This window comes from Salvelinus fontinalis, chromosome 33, assembly GCF_029448725.1.
Source record: "Salvelinus fontinalis isolate EN_2023a chromosome 33, ASM2944872v1, whole genome shotgun sequence".
Classification (NCBI taxonomy): Eukaryota; Metazoa; Chordata; class Actinopteri; order Salmoniformes; family Salmonidae; genus Salvelinus; species Salvelinus fontinalis.
The window spans coordinates 40,687,544-40,705,075 of record NC_074697.1 but is presented as its reverse complement, the minus strand read 5'-3'; the positions used below and the strand labels follow the sequence as shown (position 1 = coordinate 40,705,075).

Here is a 17,532-nt window from a genome sequence, read left to right as displayed (position 1 = left end):
GAGACATAAAATGAACAAGTTTCACAGACATGCGACTAACAGAATTGGAATAATGTGTCCCTGAACAAAGGGGGGGGGGGGGGGGGGGGGGGGGGTCAAAATCAAAAGTAACAGTCAGTATCTGGTGTGGCCACCAGCTGCATTAAGTACTGCAGTGCATCTCCTCTTCATGGACTGCACCAGATTTGCCAGTTCTTGCTGTGAGATGTTACCCCACTCTTCCACCAAGGCACCTGCAAGGTCCCGGACATTTCTGGGGGGAATGGCCCTAGCCCACCCTCCCATCCAACAGGTCCCATAACTGCTCAATGGGATTGAGATCCGTTCTCTTCGTTGGCCATGGCAGAACACTGACATTCCTGTCTTGCAGGAAATCACGCACAGAACGAGCAGTATGGCCCCATTTCTTCAGGGACACGTTATTTTATTTCTGTTAGTCACATGTCTGTGGAACTTGTTCAGTTTATGTCTCAGTTGTTGAATCTTGTATGGTTAATACAAATATTTACACATGTTAAATTTGCTGAAAATAAACGCAGTTGACAGTGAGAGGACGTTTCTTTTTTTGCTGAGTTCATATAAGGTCCTCTCCTTACAGAACCAAATTCTCATAGGAATACTGTTAGAAATCAGTGCACGTAATGTACCTTGTTGGTTGGATCTTAGGGGGAGCTATATTTACCCTGAAATGTGAGCAGATAGAGACTCGTGTCTGTGAGGGCTGCACTGACGCCAAAGCCCTAACTCGGCCCAACGGCAATCGCACCAAACTGTCCATGCCAGCCTAGTCTACATCAGAACGCAATGCACAAAAAAAATACATTGATTCAGTGTACAATTACAAGGCAACCAGCTGCAATAGGATTGTGAGTTTGCTCAACATTTGGGCATATAGCTGAACCAACATACATTTTGAATTTGAATTGTATGTACATTTTAGCTTGAGCAAACATACAATTCAACATAATATCCAACAATTGGAGCTTTTAATCACCTGCATTTAGAATGACTACCAGGGTAAGGAAGACTGATTATTGAGATTACCTAAGTCAAATTACTGACAGATTCGATTAGTTTATAAAAATGTATGTTATTTATGTTTGTGTTGCATAAGATTATTCAACCAATCAATGTACATGCAAAAATACAGGTATTGAAATAAACAATTGTGAAAAGCAACCTGCAGTAGAGCATGATGGGAAATATGATGGGAAATATGATAATGATGGGCATGACTTTGAGTGATTTTGAGAAAACATACATTTGTAATTTTACTCAACAAGCTTGTTCAAATTCAGCTCACTTCAAGCTGAGTTTGTTGATTCGAAGTACAATTGCAAGGCAACCAGTTGCAATAGCATTGTGAGTTTGCTAAACATTTGGGCATATAGCCAAGCTGAACCAACATACGTTCCAAAGATGAATTTGTAATTTGACTCAACAAGTTTTTATACATTGAGCTCACTGTGGGCAAACTTTCACACATTAGCTCAATTTACTGTCCTTCGGAAGTCTACCCAGCTCACAGAATAATGCTGATTGAGCAAATTGGTTAAGCTGGCTTTTTTACAGTGTACCATACGCTTGTAACGATTATACTCTGATATCAGCTGAGAGATAGGCCTACTTAGTTATATCACAATTAACAACAACCCTTTTCTTCTGTTTGTAACTCAGATGAGAGCATTAGCTAAAAGTGACACACCAAAAGGGCAGTATGTGTGCGTGATTGATGCTCCAATCTCTGCTGTAAGTGATTTCATTCCTTATTCATTTATTCATTGGCCTAAAGATTAGCTCAATTAGACATCATTAATATTTTAAACACCATCAATCTGTGCTCTGTGCCACTGTGTAAAATGTTGATCTGTACTGAATACTTATAGGAAAAGAGTCAACTCAAACGTTGTGTCTCCTTTAAAGCGGCAATCAGCAGTAGAAACAATAACAAAGTGTCTTCCCCACCCCTGTTTTGACAAAAAGCTGAGAAGTGGGGTTGGTTTATAGACAGAGCTATGGATGCAAGGTGCGACCACCGATAATATCAAAATTATAGTTTTAACCATGTTTTGAGGCTATATACTGTTTGTTTACATTTAATTTGTTTACAAACAAGCTTATATTTGGGGTCCTGATGAGGTACGACAGTTGAACTAAGCTCATGAGGCATTTAAGTTATATTCTTCAGCCTCCCGAGTGGCGCAACGGTCTAAGGCACACATGCTAGAGATGTCACTACAGACCCAGGTTCGATCCCAGGCTGTGTCACAGCCAGCTGTGACTGGGAGACCCATGAGCCGGCACACAATTGGCCTGCGTTGTCCGGGTTATGGGAGTTTGGTTGGCTGAGATTTCCTTGTCCCATCGCGCTCTAGCGACTCCTTGTTGCGGGCCGGGCTGCTGCAAGCTGACTTTGGTCGCCAGCTGGAGGTGTTTCCTCAGACAACTTGGTGTGTTCGGAGGTCGAGAGCCATGCGTCCTTCGCCTCTCCTGAGTCCGTAAGGGAGTTGCAGCGATGGGACAATATAATAACAATCATTGGGTACATATTTATAAGTCCAAAAATGGATGTAGCAACTGCTGATTGCCCCTTTAAGCCTTGTGTCTGTGTGAGTGTCGGAGCCACTGCATCCTTTGAACATGTTTTCAGTACCAATGAGAAAGTATTGCCTTCATCGCATTTGTGAGATGCATGCTGATTGCTGACAGCGCGTGTATTTGTTCATTTATGATTACCTGCTGTGTATAGAGCGGTGTCTCTCAGTCCCCGCAGGCAGCGATAGAGTGGGGCTCGCTCATCCTAATGTACCTCACAGACACATTCACAGTCACAGGGACTTCTCACTGATCAGACCTGTGGGGAGACAGAGACACAATCCAATGAGAGATACACATCACATAGCCATGCGGACATTACCTGGGCGGAAATGACTAAGGTAATGGATTTGCAGTCTAGCTAATATGGACTTTGTTGGATACAATGAGGCTAGCAGATCGATATTGAGCTTAGAACATGAATTTTATAACATTACTGCTTTTATAATGCCCAATTATCCTCTTCAATTTACACAGAATTCAATGAATTGCATTAAAACAACACTGCTCCATGACTGATTTATGGGAGGAGCAAAACATCCCATAACAAAACAATCTAACGGAAGCCTAAAGTAGCCTAGGCTACAACTCATGCCTCCTCATCAACTGCATCACTTGACAGGCACAGAAATAGGTCTAAGTGATCATTCACCACAGGCCTCCAGTCAACAAGTTCTCAGTATTTTAGGTTCAGCTATAATACAACAAAATGTATAATGACTACAGACTATTCTTCAGTGCTTGTTGTCAAATCCACAAAAATTATCTTCCTTGAAAATATGGTTTCAGGAAAAATGATTTTGCCTTCCTATTTAAAGTCCTGTTTCAGAAATTCTGTACTTGTTGAGTATTTTAATAATCCAGCACTTGCATCCCAATATGGTCCAAACACACCATACCAACAGACCTGTGTCCCCACAACACTGGCACAGCCAGAGTTCAATGAATAGGTCTAGCACAGCCAACAGAAAATTGCAAATTAATAAATAGGTCTCAAGATGATTTTCGGACAAACAATATCCCTTGTCTCTTCAACAAAACAAAAGATGGATAAGCAAAATGAACAAAAAGTAGGCCTAGGCTACCAACAGCCAATACCACACACAATGATTGGCAGGGAAAATAACAGAAAGGTACCCTTGTAAAAGGGAAACAAAGTGTAAATTGGTGAAGGGACTCACCGGTGGCGTATCAAGCGGACAGGCAGGGTAGGGTGCTGCATAGGAGGCTGTGGCCCCAGAGTGAGAGGAGCCAGGGAGGGATTGTATGAGCACAGCGATCCAGAATGCCAGAGATCAAGTTACAGAGACGGTAAATATAGCAGTTGCCTATGACCTCCACAGGTCACTCAACACTCATTGGCATTCCAATTTGCTCTTAAAGGATTAGCATTACGTTTTTTTATAGGCCACGAATAGACCACGCTGTGTAGGCCAGCAGCAACCACTGGGATGTGCTGTCTCTGTTATCTAAAGGTGTTTTCATTGTAAACCTACAAGGAATGGAAGTCAGTGAAATGTCCAGTTTCATCCAAAAGTGGAAAAATACTAATTTACATATTGATTATCAACAACTAACCATGGCTAGTTTATATTAAAAATATTAAATATATTTATATTATAACGGGTGTATGACACAATTAGGATACAAACAGGCAGCTATAGTCATAACTTGTGTTAGGACTGTTTTAAGAATGGGGGTTTTAAGAATGTTTTAAGAATAGCTCTTCCGCAATATTACACTGTCTGGTTTGAAATGCATATCACATAATGGATAGTTGAGTGATGAAAACTGAAACCCTGGGCTGATAGCTACTTTGAGTGCAGGGAAGGGCGTGGGTGTACTGTACGGGGGCGAGGGAGCAGTAACGTTACAGTTAACGTTAGCTACTGTCAGCGCCAAATTCAATGATAGCTAGCCTCCACGATATCGACCTAAAAAGTCAGCCAGAAGTTTTTTAGGCTGATTTCGAAATTGATAAATGATCTCGATTCACGGGTGATAAATTTGCACAGTTTATGGACTAACCGCCAATACACTAGGGGCTAGCAGCTCCCCGAGTTTATATACGGCAGCAATTGGCTAGAACCACATATCACTACCAGTCCCAGGGCAAGCAAGTTGGCTAGCTAGGCTAGCTAACTTGTTAGCAGAGTGTGCGCGCGAACGAGTCAGAGCGCGGGCGTGTATTATTTTATTTTTTTACGGGACGGGTCTCTTTTTAGCTAAGCATCTGATTGTGACTCAAGACCACCAGTTTTAGCTTAGCTGCATTCATACTAAGAGATTGAAGCATACACATTTTAGATAAACTATCAGAGTGGCAAGAAATCAACTGTACCAAGGTTTGCCTGCAGCCACTGGCCAGTGGCCACTGCATTCTTCACTCACCCCCACTCTGAGATCATCCCGTCTGTTGTCAGTCCGACTGGCAGAGCGTCCCCGGCGTCGTTAGACCACAGTTTTGAATATCGGTATGCTGAACCGATAACATTTGACATAAAATAGATAGACATAAAATATCACTGCCTTTGCATTTCAATAGTTTTTAGCTGACCAAGTAACAGACCCTTCTCTTTAACTGTGACGTTAGTTCAGCAAATAGCTGTCGTGGATTGGTTTATTCCTGTCCACGAACGTAAAACCAGAGGACCGCCTCCCTTACGATCACCTTGGCGACGGATGTAAACAGCACACAGATAAAAAGACCCCCACACTGATTCAGGTCCGCACACTCACGTTCACATCTGATCTGACATTGCCCACACAACTGCTTGCAAACAATTATCTCTTTATCATAAATCCCCTTGCGTCCGTGGGGTTGTAAGACCCCACTCTGACTCCAGTGGCTTGCCTTTCCTTGATTGCTGTTCGTAGCCAAGACCACACACGGCTCGGAAAAATAATCAAGATAAAACTCGACAATCCAGAAGAGGGCAGCGTTGTGTCATAATGAGCGCCTGTTACGTCACAACAAAGATTTTCTACTATCTCTCTGGTCAAATAACCACAGCCATGTTCATAGATGTCATGGTTAACGAGAAGCATAGTGGGTATGACATTTCAAAATGTTAGATTTGGAATTCAGCAATACCACATAATATACACACACAACACCATTAAATATTTAATAAATGTTTAATGCAATGTTCAATGAGATAAATTGGGCTTGGGCACTGCATCTCAGTGCTAGAGGCATCACTACGGACACCCTGGTTCAAATCCAGGCTGTATCACAACCGGCTGTGACTGGGAATCCCATAGGGCATCATTGCAAATAAGAATTTGTTCTTAACTGACTTGCCTAGTTAAATGAAGGTAACATAAAAAAATGTATTAAAAAGGTGCATGTGTGTCCCTTATAAATCCTTCAGTTTGTTTCACAGCTACCAAAGATCATAAGAATAATGTTGTTATTTGCAGTCTACTCACACTGCAGCGACCGATTGTCTTTTTTGGAATTCAGGAGGGGGACACAGATAATTCACATAATACAAATCATTAATAGAAAATGATGTGTCATTGAATGTTTTATCACCTGCCCTGCCTCTTATTATGAAAAGAAAGGTTTAGAAGCCAACATAATCTTTAACATTATCATAGCAACACCTCTATAAGTCCCATGCCCTAAACAAAAGTGCCACATTTATTTGGATTTACATTGTTGTAAAGTATTTGAGCTGAAATGGGGCAATTTTTTGTAACTTCCATCAAGGCAATGGAAGGTAAGACAACTGGGACTGGCAACAATACCACAGACAACATCATAATAAGCCAGCTGTACAAAAAAATATAGGCGGATAGCAATGACAGCATCGACCTTCAACATCTCCCAGCCAAAGTAATAGTAGAATAATTGAATGCTACACTGTAGAAAGAAGAATACTATTTATTCTTGTATGCATCTTTCTCTACACAGTTGACTAATATGGAGTTCAGAGGAATTACATCAGTCTGCTCATCTGCCATTTAAATTGCATTCAATCATACAAACTCATACAGCCATCATTGAATGATACATGTTCCATACTTATATTTTTATGCCACACATATATATACCTTTTCTAAACATTTGCATGTACTGTAGTAAACACATTTGGACAGCATTGTTACATCCAGGAGGCAGACAATCAGAAAACAGTCTCTATACTGGTTGAACTCATGGAACACACATATATCAGGTGTTTAGAATCATGCTAATTTCGATGTAGCTAGCTGCCCGGTTTACCTAGCCTGTAATGGCTGAAATTCTCAGATTCTTTTGCCACATTTAAACCATTACCTTCAAAACAACAGTAGGTGGTACATTACTTTAGTATCCCTTTCTTCTTCCCACATTTTACACAATGATGAGAATACACAAGGTTAGATTGAATAAGCAGAAGGATTCATACCTACAACAGAACAGCAGGAGATATATGTACTGTACCTGATTATTGTGGAGCTGCATAATGGCTTTATAAATAATTTGCGTTTCAGGATAGGCACTAACCCACAACAGCGATAAATATTTGTACTACTCCGGAACAAATAACACATGAATGAATTATAAAGCATTGGCTATTAAACCCAGACTAGAGTAAGGTGGTGACCTGGAATACATGCCAAACACATCCTTTACACGAAAACATACTGCTCTTGAAAATAACTAGTGCATCAATTCAGTGTGTGCTGACACTACTAGGGAAAGCATCACACAAAAATAAATAAATAAATATTATAAATTAAAATGATCAATAAAAAATAATTACACATTTCTGCACTTCAAACGTGTCAAACTCTAGCAGATATAAGTTGATAACTTAATTCAGAATCCTTAAATGTGCTATGTTTATGATGATGAAACAGAAATAAAAGGCATCACTACAGTATGAACTGGATGTACAAAGAGCAAAATTGTACAGGCTCAGATGACTGACGCATACCATCAGCCTATAGCGGATTCAATTTTCCTTTAATTACTGTACTGTGCCACTCTCAATTCTCACACATTGTTAGCAGTAGTGTCTACTTCCTACACTAAAACATTATTTCAGAAATCACAGGAAGCCATTACATCTAGGTCTATGGCATTATCTAAATGTACATGGAGCCATGGCTCCAGAATCAGATGAATGTTTTATTCCTTTATATTTGATTAAATCTTTATCCCTTTAGACAGTGCCACTCTCAATATTCACATTAATGCATTAGTGTGGCTGCCAGTGGGTGGGGTTATATCCTGCCTGTTTGGCTCTGTCCGGGGGTATAGTCGGACAGGGCCACAGTGTCTCCCGACCCCTCCTGTCTCAGCCTCCAGTAATTATGCTGCAATAGTTTATGTGTCTGGGGGCTAGGGTCAGTCATATCTGGAGTATTTCTCCTGTCTTATCCGGTGTCCTGTGTGAATTTAAGCATGCTCTCTCTTTTTTTCTCTCTCTCTTTTTCTCTCTCGGAGTACCTGAGCCCTAGGACCATGCCTCAGGACTACCTGGCCTGATGACTCCTTGCTGTCTCCAGTCCACCTGGTTGTGCTGCTGCTATAGTTTCAACTGTTCTGCCTGCGGCTATAGAACCCTGACCTGTTCACCGGACGTGCTACCTTGTCCCGGACCTGCTGTTTTCGACCCCCTCTCTCTACCGCACCTGTTGTCTCTAACTCTGAATGATCGGCTATGAAAAGCCAACTGACATTTACTCCTAAGGTGCTGACCTGTTGCACCCTCTACAACCACTGTAATTATTATTATTTGACCCTGTTGGTCATCTATGAACGAGGACTGGCCACACCTCAGACCATGGTTCCTCTCTAGGTTTCTTCCTAGGTTCCTGCCTTTCTAGGGAGTTTTTCCTAGCCACCGTGCTTCTACATTTGCATTGCTTGCTGTTTGGGGTTTTAGGCTGGGTTTCTGTATAGCACTTTGTGACATCGGCTGATGTAAAAAGGGCTTTATAAATAAATTTGATTGATTGATTGATTGCCAGTGCATACTGACTACATTCAAATATGGGTTCACTAACCAAGAGAAGCTGTCTAGAGTAGACCAAGTAGCCATCTAAGCGACATAGAAATATTATGCCTACCAAAAATAACGGACCCTTACTGCTTATTACAATGTTGTAGTGACTAAATAAATACAACAAGCGGTATGAAATATGTTGCTATTGTCTAATTTCCAAACTTTAGAGAGATCTAGCTCTACTAAGTGCATCTTCCAATACTTTACTGTCTTCCAAATCAGACGATGACATAATACAACAAATTATGTAAATTAAGATACAACAGGGACACAAACAGCCTGTAAATTGGGATTTTAAGTGGCGGTGTCCCTTAGCTGTGAGGTACCAAGCAATGCCTTAGTTCTACTGTCCCAGACAACCGCTACTGACATAGTGACCTTTGCCCTCGCAATAACAAAAATAACACCAAGCATGAGCCTCTTTACACACAAGGAAAATGCCTCAACAATGCAATGAACAGTACACAGAGTTCATACAAATCTTTGGTGAACACACAAAGCCTCTGTCTGCAATAGACTTGAGATACTTTGGCTCTGGCACAGAAGCAAACGTGTCAATAGGTGTTCAAACGTAATTTAGGCTTAACATGTACGGACGGTCCCAGACAATGGAAGGATCAACACAAACGACATAAAAACATACTTAGGAAAGAACAGTCTCATGCAGCACTCTATGGTACATCAATGATTTCAGTCAGAGGCATCAATATCCTATAAACACTACGATACATCTGGCCAAAAAAAGACAATTTGAAAACTCAGCACGATTTGAGTTTGAATATCAAGTATCCTCCAAAAATACTAATCTTACTGAACTAAACGTAGAAGAACTAAACCTAACTTAGAATAACCCATCAAAAACTATGGCTCGGTCTTGTGAGGAAGTGGAATGACACAGCGCGATGAAGACTTCCGTTAGGTACAGTACAATCAACCTAGTACACTCGAAAAATAGTCTGTGGCACAGCAGTATACCATATCCTTTCATCAACATCCTCTGCACACCACAGGGTATGCAAATGAGAGATTGTCTTAAAGATAAAAGATACTGTGGTTGTATTCCACAATATCTCCTGTGCTCCTCCCCCGAAATATCGACTTTTTAGGAGTCAAGGGCAGAGGCGTTACACCAAGACGAAGAGGGGACTCAGTCACACATAATATGCACACCTTCAGAGGGAAGCATACAAGACACATTCGTTCTGATTAATTGGTGTGTGTGCATGTGTGGTGCTGTGAGGTGAAACACAAGCCAATCAGAGTCAGAGTCGCTGTTATTCCTGATAGTGTGTCCCACACTGAATGTAAAACATAGGATGGGCATAAGGAGGGGTGCAGGGAGTTCTTCAGACAAGATTAGGATGGGGAAGGGTATGAGCATAGAGATATAATTACTAGAACTGCATCCCCATTCAAGTCAATGTGCCATGATAGGTGGACCGTTCTAGTAATTATTTTTTTATGGCGGGGGAGTTAAGGTTTTGGAGTTAAGGTTTGATAGTGGTTTGGCAGTGGTGGTAGTCCCTCGGCCAGCCTTAGGCACCACCAGGAGTTCGTCCCCGTCCTGGATACTGTAGGAGTGGAGGGCTCTGGTGTGGTACTTCATCTCCTCCGGCCCAAAGACACACTCCTTGTCAATGTAGTAAAGACGCATCTGATTGGCCGACAGCTGCACCACTGTCCTCAGCTGTTTCTTCAGCTCGGCCACGGTCTGGTCCAGGCGGATACTCACCTCCTCCACTTTGTCCTCGCAGTGCACCTCCACCTTGGCGTGGCAGCGGGGCCGAAGGTCGATCTCAGCCAAGGGTTCCAGCTTCCCGTATTTGGTCACCAGGCAGTGATACCTAGGACGGAAGGTAAAGACAGGTTAATCAACACACAAACACACTACATAGACCACAGTCATGTAGGCTAAGTTGTTTTACATTATGGTTAGGTGAGGTTATAGTAATTCATTTAATGAATGTGAAGATTAGATTTTTAATATACACATTTTAATAGGCACCTAATACTACAATTAAGCCAGTTATGCATGTGCCAAATCCTTTGAATGGATATGCAGTTTCACTGGATCAGTGAAAGGAGAAGCATTGTGTTGTATACCTGTAAGGTAGCTCCTCCTCTGGGTAGTCGACATGGTAACGGATGAAGAACCTCTCGGAGTCCTCTCTCTCCCCGTCCGTCACCACACTGCCATTGAGCGATGATACAGAGGGCAGGCTGCGAGGATAAAGGGTGAGCTTTTCACTATCTAGAGATATGTGTGTGTGTGTGTCTGTGTTAATGCAATGTCACAGTGAGTATGTTTACAGGCACAGTAATAATTTGATATTAAACTAATTATGGCAGTAGGAAGCTTATGCAATAGTCATGTAAACACCTCACTCTGCTGATCTTAATCGGAGTGCGGTCAAAATCGAAGTAAGCATACGCCCATTAAAACACCAGATTTTCTGAATAATCTTTCATATTATTAGGACATGTAAACACCTTAATCGGCGTTCCAGCGGTGTATTTGATCTGTGTATGTGCTAGCCGAGTGAGTCTCCCTCTTTAGCGTGAGTGAAGAAGTGAGTTCGGAACAACTGAATGTATCCGTCTTAGAAGTAGTTTTCACAGACAAACTGTATAATGTCCGAACTCAGAAAGAAAACTGCTTTCCAAAAATAACAAGGTCGATGTAGTAGAATGTTTCTTTTGATTGGCAAAAAAATAAATAATCGCCATTTCAGATGTGTCCTTGTAAACAGGGTTATTAGGGAAATTGTTCTTCTTGCAAAGCATGTAAACGTTTTAATCAAGCTACTATATTAAATCGCATTATTGTGTGGATGAAAACCGCACTCAGTGAAAAATGAGATCTTTCAACTAATTTGTGTGTTGAGGTCTGTGTGGTTGCCTCACTCACCCAGTAACTCCCAGAGAAACTTACTGTGCTACCATGAGGCTCCGGCGTTCTGTGTTGGTATAGGTCTGCAGTAAGGGAATCCCCTGCAGCCTCACATCTTCCAGTTTAGGAAACTGGTTCAGCTTCTCTATGTCCTCCCATCGGTTAAGACCTGGCACACACAGAGACGCATAGCAGACCACACACGCACATGCACATGCACGCACACCTTGTTAGTCAATGAGATTAAAACTCATAACTTCCATAAGCAGTCAAAAAGAAGGATCTTTACATTTGTGCCCTAGCTCTGACACAAACGGTTGAGATAACTGATGGTCAAAGAGGATGGTGGGAATGGGAGAAGAGGGGGATTGACAGACAGACAGAGAGACAGACAGACAGACAGACAGACAGACAGGCCGACCGACCGACCGACCGACCGAGTAGAGGGCAGTGTTAGCGATAAGGATGTTGGGTGCACTTAAAATATCCAAGGACAGTTTCCAGTGAAGGACACAACCCCAATAGACTCTGCTCTGGTTGATACCTGAGTTGTGCAGATTGATGCTGCGTAGGTTGGGGAAGAGGCGCCGCAGCATTTCTTCTGAGTCCTGAATGGAGCTCAGGTTGCAGTTGGACATGACCAGAGTTTCCAGGCCGGGGAACATGGGCCCAATCTTGCGCACCTCGGCCCATTCCTGCAGGTTGTTGTCGGTGATGTGCAGCAGGCGCAGTGTGGGGCAGGGCACAGTAGAGGCTGACACGGTGGTGTACTCATTAAGGCACAGGAACAGCTCCTCCAGCCTGGCGGGCAGGGATTAACACAAGGCTCAGTATATAGACCATTAACTTTTCTTAATGCTTCTACTGTAATGTACTGTTGGCTGCCTGCAACCTGGACCTCATGACAGATAACCACTCACTACTCCCTCCAGTCCACAATACTTGAGAAAGACACAAAATCCCTCTCACTGACTTAGGAAAACAACATTTTCCGTCTTGAGAAGTGAACAATCAGAGTTGCCTTTGATAAAAAGGTGTTTAAAAGCAGTGTAGCATTAAGGTTTATCTTACTCAGGCATCTCCCGTGTTAGTACGAGCACTGTGTTCCAGGACACTTGAGTGTTGTTGAGGACCAGGCGTCGGACTCGGGCAAAGGCCTTAGCACCGCTAGGCTCCAAGACAACCTCACTTAGCGGGTTGGAGCTCAGGTTGAGGAAGTCCAGGTTGGGGATGTTTGACACAATCTTACTGATCTGAAAGGAGTGGCTTCAAACTTAGTGTGATGTCCTCAATATAATTATTCATAAATGTAACTAGCTACAAGGATATGGGTGAGATTGCATACTGGTAGAGGAATTCATGTACAAAGTTACTATAAAATGTACCCAATTCGTATACTAAATGTACTCAATGTTTCCCATCTTGACAGAGTACCCTAGTTGAGCCCACCCACCTCATGCCAGTCCTGGAGCTTGTTGAGGGACAGGTCGAGCTCCATCACGTGGGCACAGAAGGCTGCGATCTCTCTCTGCTCTCCCGCATGGCTGATTCCACAGCCAGCCAGGACGAGCACACTGGGAAGGTTCAAACGATCTGGAGAGAGAAACAGCAGGATGACTTGAGTAAACCGGGCCTCTCTACCATCGCTCAATCATCATCCTCATCTTCATCTTAACTGAGCTGCTGAAGAGGAAGGAACCTACTCAGGGATGCCAATGGCGTTTTTAAAACAGGGTTCAATGGGTAAAACTGTGGATGGATCAAATTGAAGTCCTCACCTTTCAAGGGCGAGCCCTGTGGTAGAGTTGGCACTACCACCATGCCCATGCCGGGCCATCGGCGGTACGGAAAGTTCTCCGGGCTGTACTTCTCGCTGAGAACCTGCATGAAGGTGCGGCCCTCCTCCTCGGGTGGATCCACGGCCCCACTGTCCCACATCCCCTCTGGGTCGGCTGGGACGCCGAAGTGGTAAAAGAGCCAAACACTCATAGAGGTTAGCTTGGCAGGGTCAGCTGGCTGAGACAATAGTGGAAGTCATTCACCTTCACACTCACGTCCAATCACTTGGAGGGGCTCGCCCATCACTAACACTAGCCTAACCTGTTTCACCTTCTAAACAGCTATGATCATACAATACATACCAGTCTTCACTGAAAAGTATGCTATTCACATACGACACATTCTATTCTCATCTACAGTATTTCAATCGGGCATGTTAACAGTTACTCTTTTGCATGGTCATTCAGTTGAAGCTGCTTGATATAAATACCTTGGAGACAAAACAGCCAGAGCATAATAATACATTCAGTCGTCTGTCCTGAAGTCCTTATCAGTAAAACACAGTGAGACTTTCCCATTGAAACTTCATAGCTCTCTGAACGCCTGAGAAAAGGGCAGGCCTATATCGGTGATTCTCAAACAGTTTTTCTGGATTATGTTGTCGAAATCAAAAACAAATGAATTGAAAAAGTGGATAGACTTCTGCTCTTTGGACATAATATTTCCTGTTTAACCAACTGAGGAAAAATGAAGAAACCCGCACACTGCTCTTGATAGTATTCACAGATCTTTAATAAGCTTTAATAAGGCCGATATGTAAAGCGTATTAAAGAGCAGTGAATACTATCAAGAGCAGTTTGTGGGTTTCTTATTTTTTCTCATTTCATTCAACTGTTACCATGCACCTGTAAAAAAAGATAGCTCAGATGTGCGAGTGCCTTTTGAATGTTTATAACCAACTGAACAGGCAAAGTTTGACACAATCCGGAAACACTGATGACATTATCTGGTGTGCATCAGGGGATTTTAAACAACGATGAGCAGGCAAGCGTTAGTAGTGTTTGACAACAAAACATAGAAACCCGTCATTTTCAAATATGTTGATATTGGGGTGGTGCTGAAGATGATGAATGAGGTTGTTAAGTGGTGAAATTTCTCTTTCAATATTCAACTGTGAAAAAAAAAAAAAACATTTTTGAACGCCTCGCAGGTTGCCCTAGATAAACCACCATCTGCTGCTGGCTATATAAATAATGTAGAGGTTATACTGAAATTAAAGTAATAGTATCATATTAAAGTACTTCACCAGAACGTGTAGGTCACAGTAAACAGGGGATATGGCCTGTATGTGTTATATTACAATAACAATAAAAGGAAGTGATACATTACAGTAGCCATAATATCCTTATACTTATCATTGTACAAAACTGACACGTTACTATTAGGTTATTGACTAATATGAGCAAAATGATTTCATTAACATATATGAGTGTGAGGAAAATAATAGGTCATATAAAGTACAATGATACTACAGTAACAAGAGAGTCTTACCTCCAGCAATGTTCCTCTCCACCAGTCCACTATCACAGCTCATTGTGGGTTTCTGCAGAGAATTTCTGTCAGAGGAACACAGTTTTTGGAATTGAGGGATATTCATGCGCTGGTGGGACGGATTGGCAAGTAACACCAGTATAAAAGGAAGTACAAATCTCTTCTTCGAACAGTGTGCAATAACTCAATTTGCCCTTGCACTCTTTGCAAATAATGCAATTTTTTTTTAAATCTACAAAACTTAGTGCACTCTGTTCGCAATAGATTGTAGTTTTGGGAACAGAAAACTGTATTGTGATCGGGCTTTTCATCGATGAGAAAAATCTGCAGAATGTCGGCCCAGTTCCATCTCGCTCCATACTCTCCCACTGCCGGCCACTGGCCTTCCTCTCCTCACCATACTTGATTTATACATATGATGGAACATCTGGCTTTTTGTTCTATCTGTGATGGCGCTGTCTGTGTGCTCACAGACGCCATAATGGGACATTTATAAAGATAATATCTCTAGAATTCTCAATGCTTACTCCATAGTGGCTGGCTGGGCAGGGGAAGAGAGACTGAGCCCTCCTCCTTCAGACTTCTCTCCAGTGAGGGGCTGCTAGGTGAACAGGAGGGACACGCAGACACCACGTGTGAGTAGACACTGGAATCAAAACAAACCATATGCAGTTATGCATGATATTCAAATGACATTAAAGAAATCTACATAAATATATATGTATTGTTGACTTGTTAAAGCATAACTTTGAGGGGCAGGTAAAATAAATATCAGTATGGAAATGAATTTAGATTGTAAATAGGCCTAGGCCTACTCATTATATTAGTTTGACTAGGCTAAATCCTAGTCCAGGGATCATCAACTAGATTCAGCCGTGGAATGATTTTTTCTTGAGCGGATGGTTAGGGAACCGGAACATCATTACAAATCATTTGTAGACTGCAAATTGACTGCAAGAACCCAAACAGATATAATATTTGACTAAAACATAATCATTTCAAACCTGGCTTACATTTTTATATGATCACTTATACTATATTTCTCTATTATGCGTGAGAATACTTTGGAACAGATTTCCAAAATTAAAATCACTTGGCACTGATAATCTGGTGTTTTGTCTTTTATGTCCAACATTTAAAACATTTTTGGACATTTTGCTCAGAAAACTTGGCCGGCCAAATAAAAATCACCCACGGGCCCCAAGTTGAGGAACCCTGGCTAAGTTATGTCCCTGACGTTGTATTATGTTTTGTGAATAGCTTGGCTCTGATGAACATCAAGAGACACATAAACTGACCATAATATGGTGCTGTTAACTTCAGAATAGAAGAAATAAAAGGACCAAATTACATATCTTTTTCCAGAGGTTTAAATATGGTCATGAGATTGTGAGAATAATTAGCCTGGTTCATATATATTTGTGCTATTGCCAATTACATTTCTGTCATTGTCAAGCCAAACATTGTTTGTGCAATCCATGCCAAATCCTTGTCACAGCTATCTAGCTAATTTACAGCTCAGATATTGCTCAAATTAAGTAGTTGATATACTAGCTAGTGCTACAGTACAGCAAATGTACATAATGAGTAATTTACTGCAGAGAACTAACGTTGCTAAAAAGATGGCAATCATATCAGGGACAATTACGTGCAGATCAAATCGAGCATGAAAAAAAACACAAAAAAATAAAAACAGGGAACGTTAGAAAAATAAATATGTCAAGCTTGAAACGTATTTTATAGGATAAACGTCGAGGCTGATTACAACGTGATTTCATAAATATTATACGTAAACATTCTGTACAATTTGACTGTAGCTTTCAGCTGCTAGTTATCTGCAGGATCAGTGGTTTGCTAGCTTGCAATGTATTACGATTACACAAGTACGATTGGCTAGCTAGATTTGCTATCTAAAACGTTACTGTACATTGCATATGCTCTTCTACGAACGGTCAGGGACTGGTCCAGACTCCACAGTCAGCATCATTGAGCGACCCATGCAAAGACAATGTATCAACATGACGCAACTACTATTGTCATAATACGATTGCATTAGCTAGATATAATCTAAAGTAATATATTTACATTTCATATTTTCGCATTTCCAAACTCACCTTTATTGATCTGTTCTGTGTAAATGTCTTGTTGTTGATCAAGCTGTCATTGCCCCTCTATCATCCCGGAAATGACGTAGCTTTATGAAACGTCTGCATATTTTCCCGATATCTTGCATGCGCAGCTTTGTATAGCATACAATACAACAATTTGTAATAATAACCAATCTACAATCATATGTAATGCTACTATAGCTGACATGACTGGTAATGATGCGAAAGGTTTGAAATGATGTGATATGTTGCACATCGATATCTCTGCTAAAACGTTTTCAGGGATATACTTCCTGCCCCTTTTGCTGTTGCATACAAATACAAATGATGAATTCAGTTTGATGACATTGACTGAAGGACTGGTGGGCAAAACCGAGTACATCCACTTGTACATGACAAGTGTCACTGAAATTCCAATGACTGTACGTCACTTTATTACCATGTCCTGCAGCGTCCTCTCCTGGTAGAGAAGCTTGTTGTTTTGGTTCAATTTGAAGAGGCGCTGTCCCTGCTGGGAAACTACTGTCACTGTGCTGGCGCCCTCTCTACTGAACATCCCAGCCTGGTCTCATACTAAATCAAACCAAACAAATGTTATTGGTCACATACA

At 41.6% G+C, this 17,532-nt stretch overlaps 2 protein-coding genes across 7 annotated transcripts in view; both read right to left on the bottom strand.

The window, feature by feature from the left end:
- LOC129832278 (ubiquitin carboxyl-terminal hydrolase 2-like) overlaps positions 1–5,474 on the bottom strand; it is a 37,753-nt gene extending 32,279 nt beyond the window's left edge. For 2 of the 4 annotated variants that reach the window (XM_055896213.1, XM_055896216.1), the window contains exons 1-2: positions 3,777–4,963; positions 2,737–2,854 (exon numbers count right to left, since the gene is read on the bottom strand). The gene's annotated coding sequence lies outside the window, so the exon portion shown is untranslated. Of the gene's footprint in view, positions 1–2,736; positions 2,855–3,776; positions 4,964–4,986 lie in introns of those variants that run through there. The other 2 variants (XM_055896215.1, XM_055896214.1) reach the window with 2 other exon arrangements.
- A 994-nt stretch (positions 5,475–6,468) lies between these two features.
- LOC129832277 (tubulin-specific chaperone cofactor E-like protein) lies at positions 6,469–17,066 on the bottom strand. Of its 3 annotated transcripts, none has more exons than XM_055896212.1 (10): positions 16,929–17,066; positions 15,342–15,460; positions 14,815–14,879; positions 13,263–13,496; positions 12,938–13,077; positions 12,556–12,737; positions 12,029–12,285; positions 11,527–11,653; positions 10,698–10,814; positions 6,469–10,438 (listed from the first exon to the last, which is right to left on the bottom strand). In XM_055896212.1, the coding sequence occupies exons 2-10, from the start codon at positions 15,344–15,346 to the stop codon at positions 10,054–10,056; spliced, it is 1,512 nt and encodes a 503-aa protein (XP_055752187.1). In that variant the 5' UTR covers positions 15,347–15,460; positions 16,929–17,066; the 3' UTR covers positions 6,469–10,053. The 3 variants fall into 3 exon arrangements, with proteins under 3 accessions (XP_055752187.1, XP_055752185.1, XP_055752186.1); XM_055896210.1 differs by having other exon boundaries at positions 13,263–13,436; positions 16,929–17,061; XM_055896211.1 differs by lacking the exons at positions 15,342–15,460; positions 16,929–17,066 and having other exon boundaries at positions 13,263–13,500; positions 14,815–14,836.
- Between the last annotated feature and the right edge of the window lie 466 nt (positions 17,067–17,532).

Bases quoted from the DNA above. Each gene is read 5' to 3' on its own strand.
- LOC129832277 (XM_055896212.1), bottom strand. The intron at 12,738-12,937 runs GTGGGTGGGCTC...CACTCCTTTCAG, and splicing joins AGCTCCAGGACTGGCATGAG to ATCAGTAAGATTGTGTCAAA. The intron at 12,286-12,555 runs GTAAGATAAACC...CCTGCCCGCCAG, and splicing joins CTAACACGGGAGATGCCTGA to GCTGGAGGAGCTGTTCCTGT.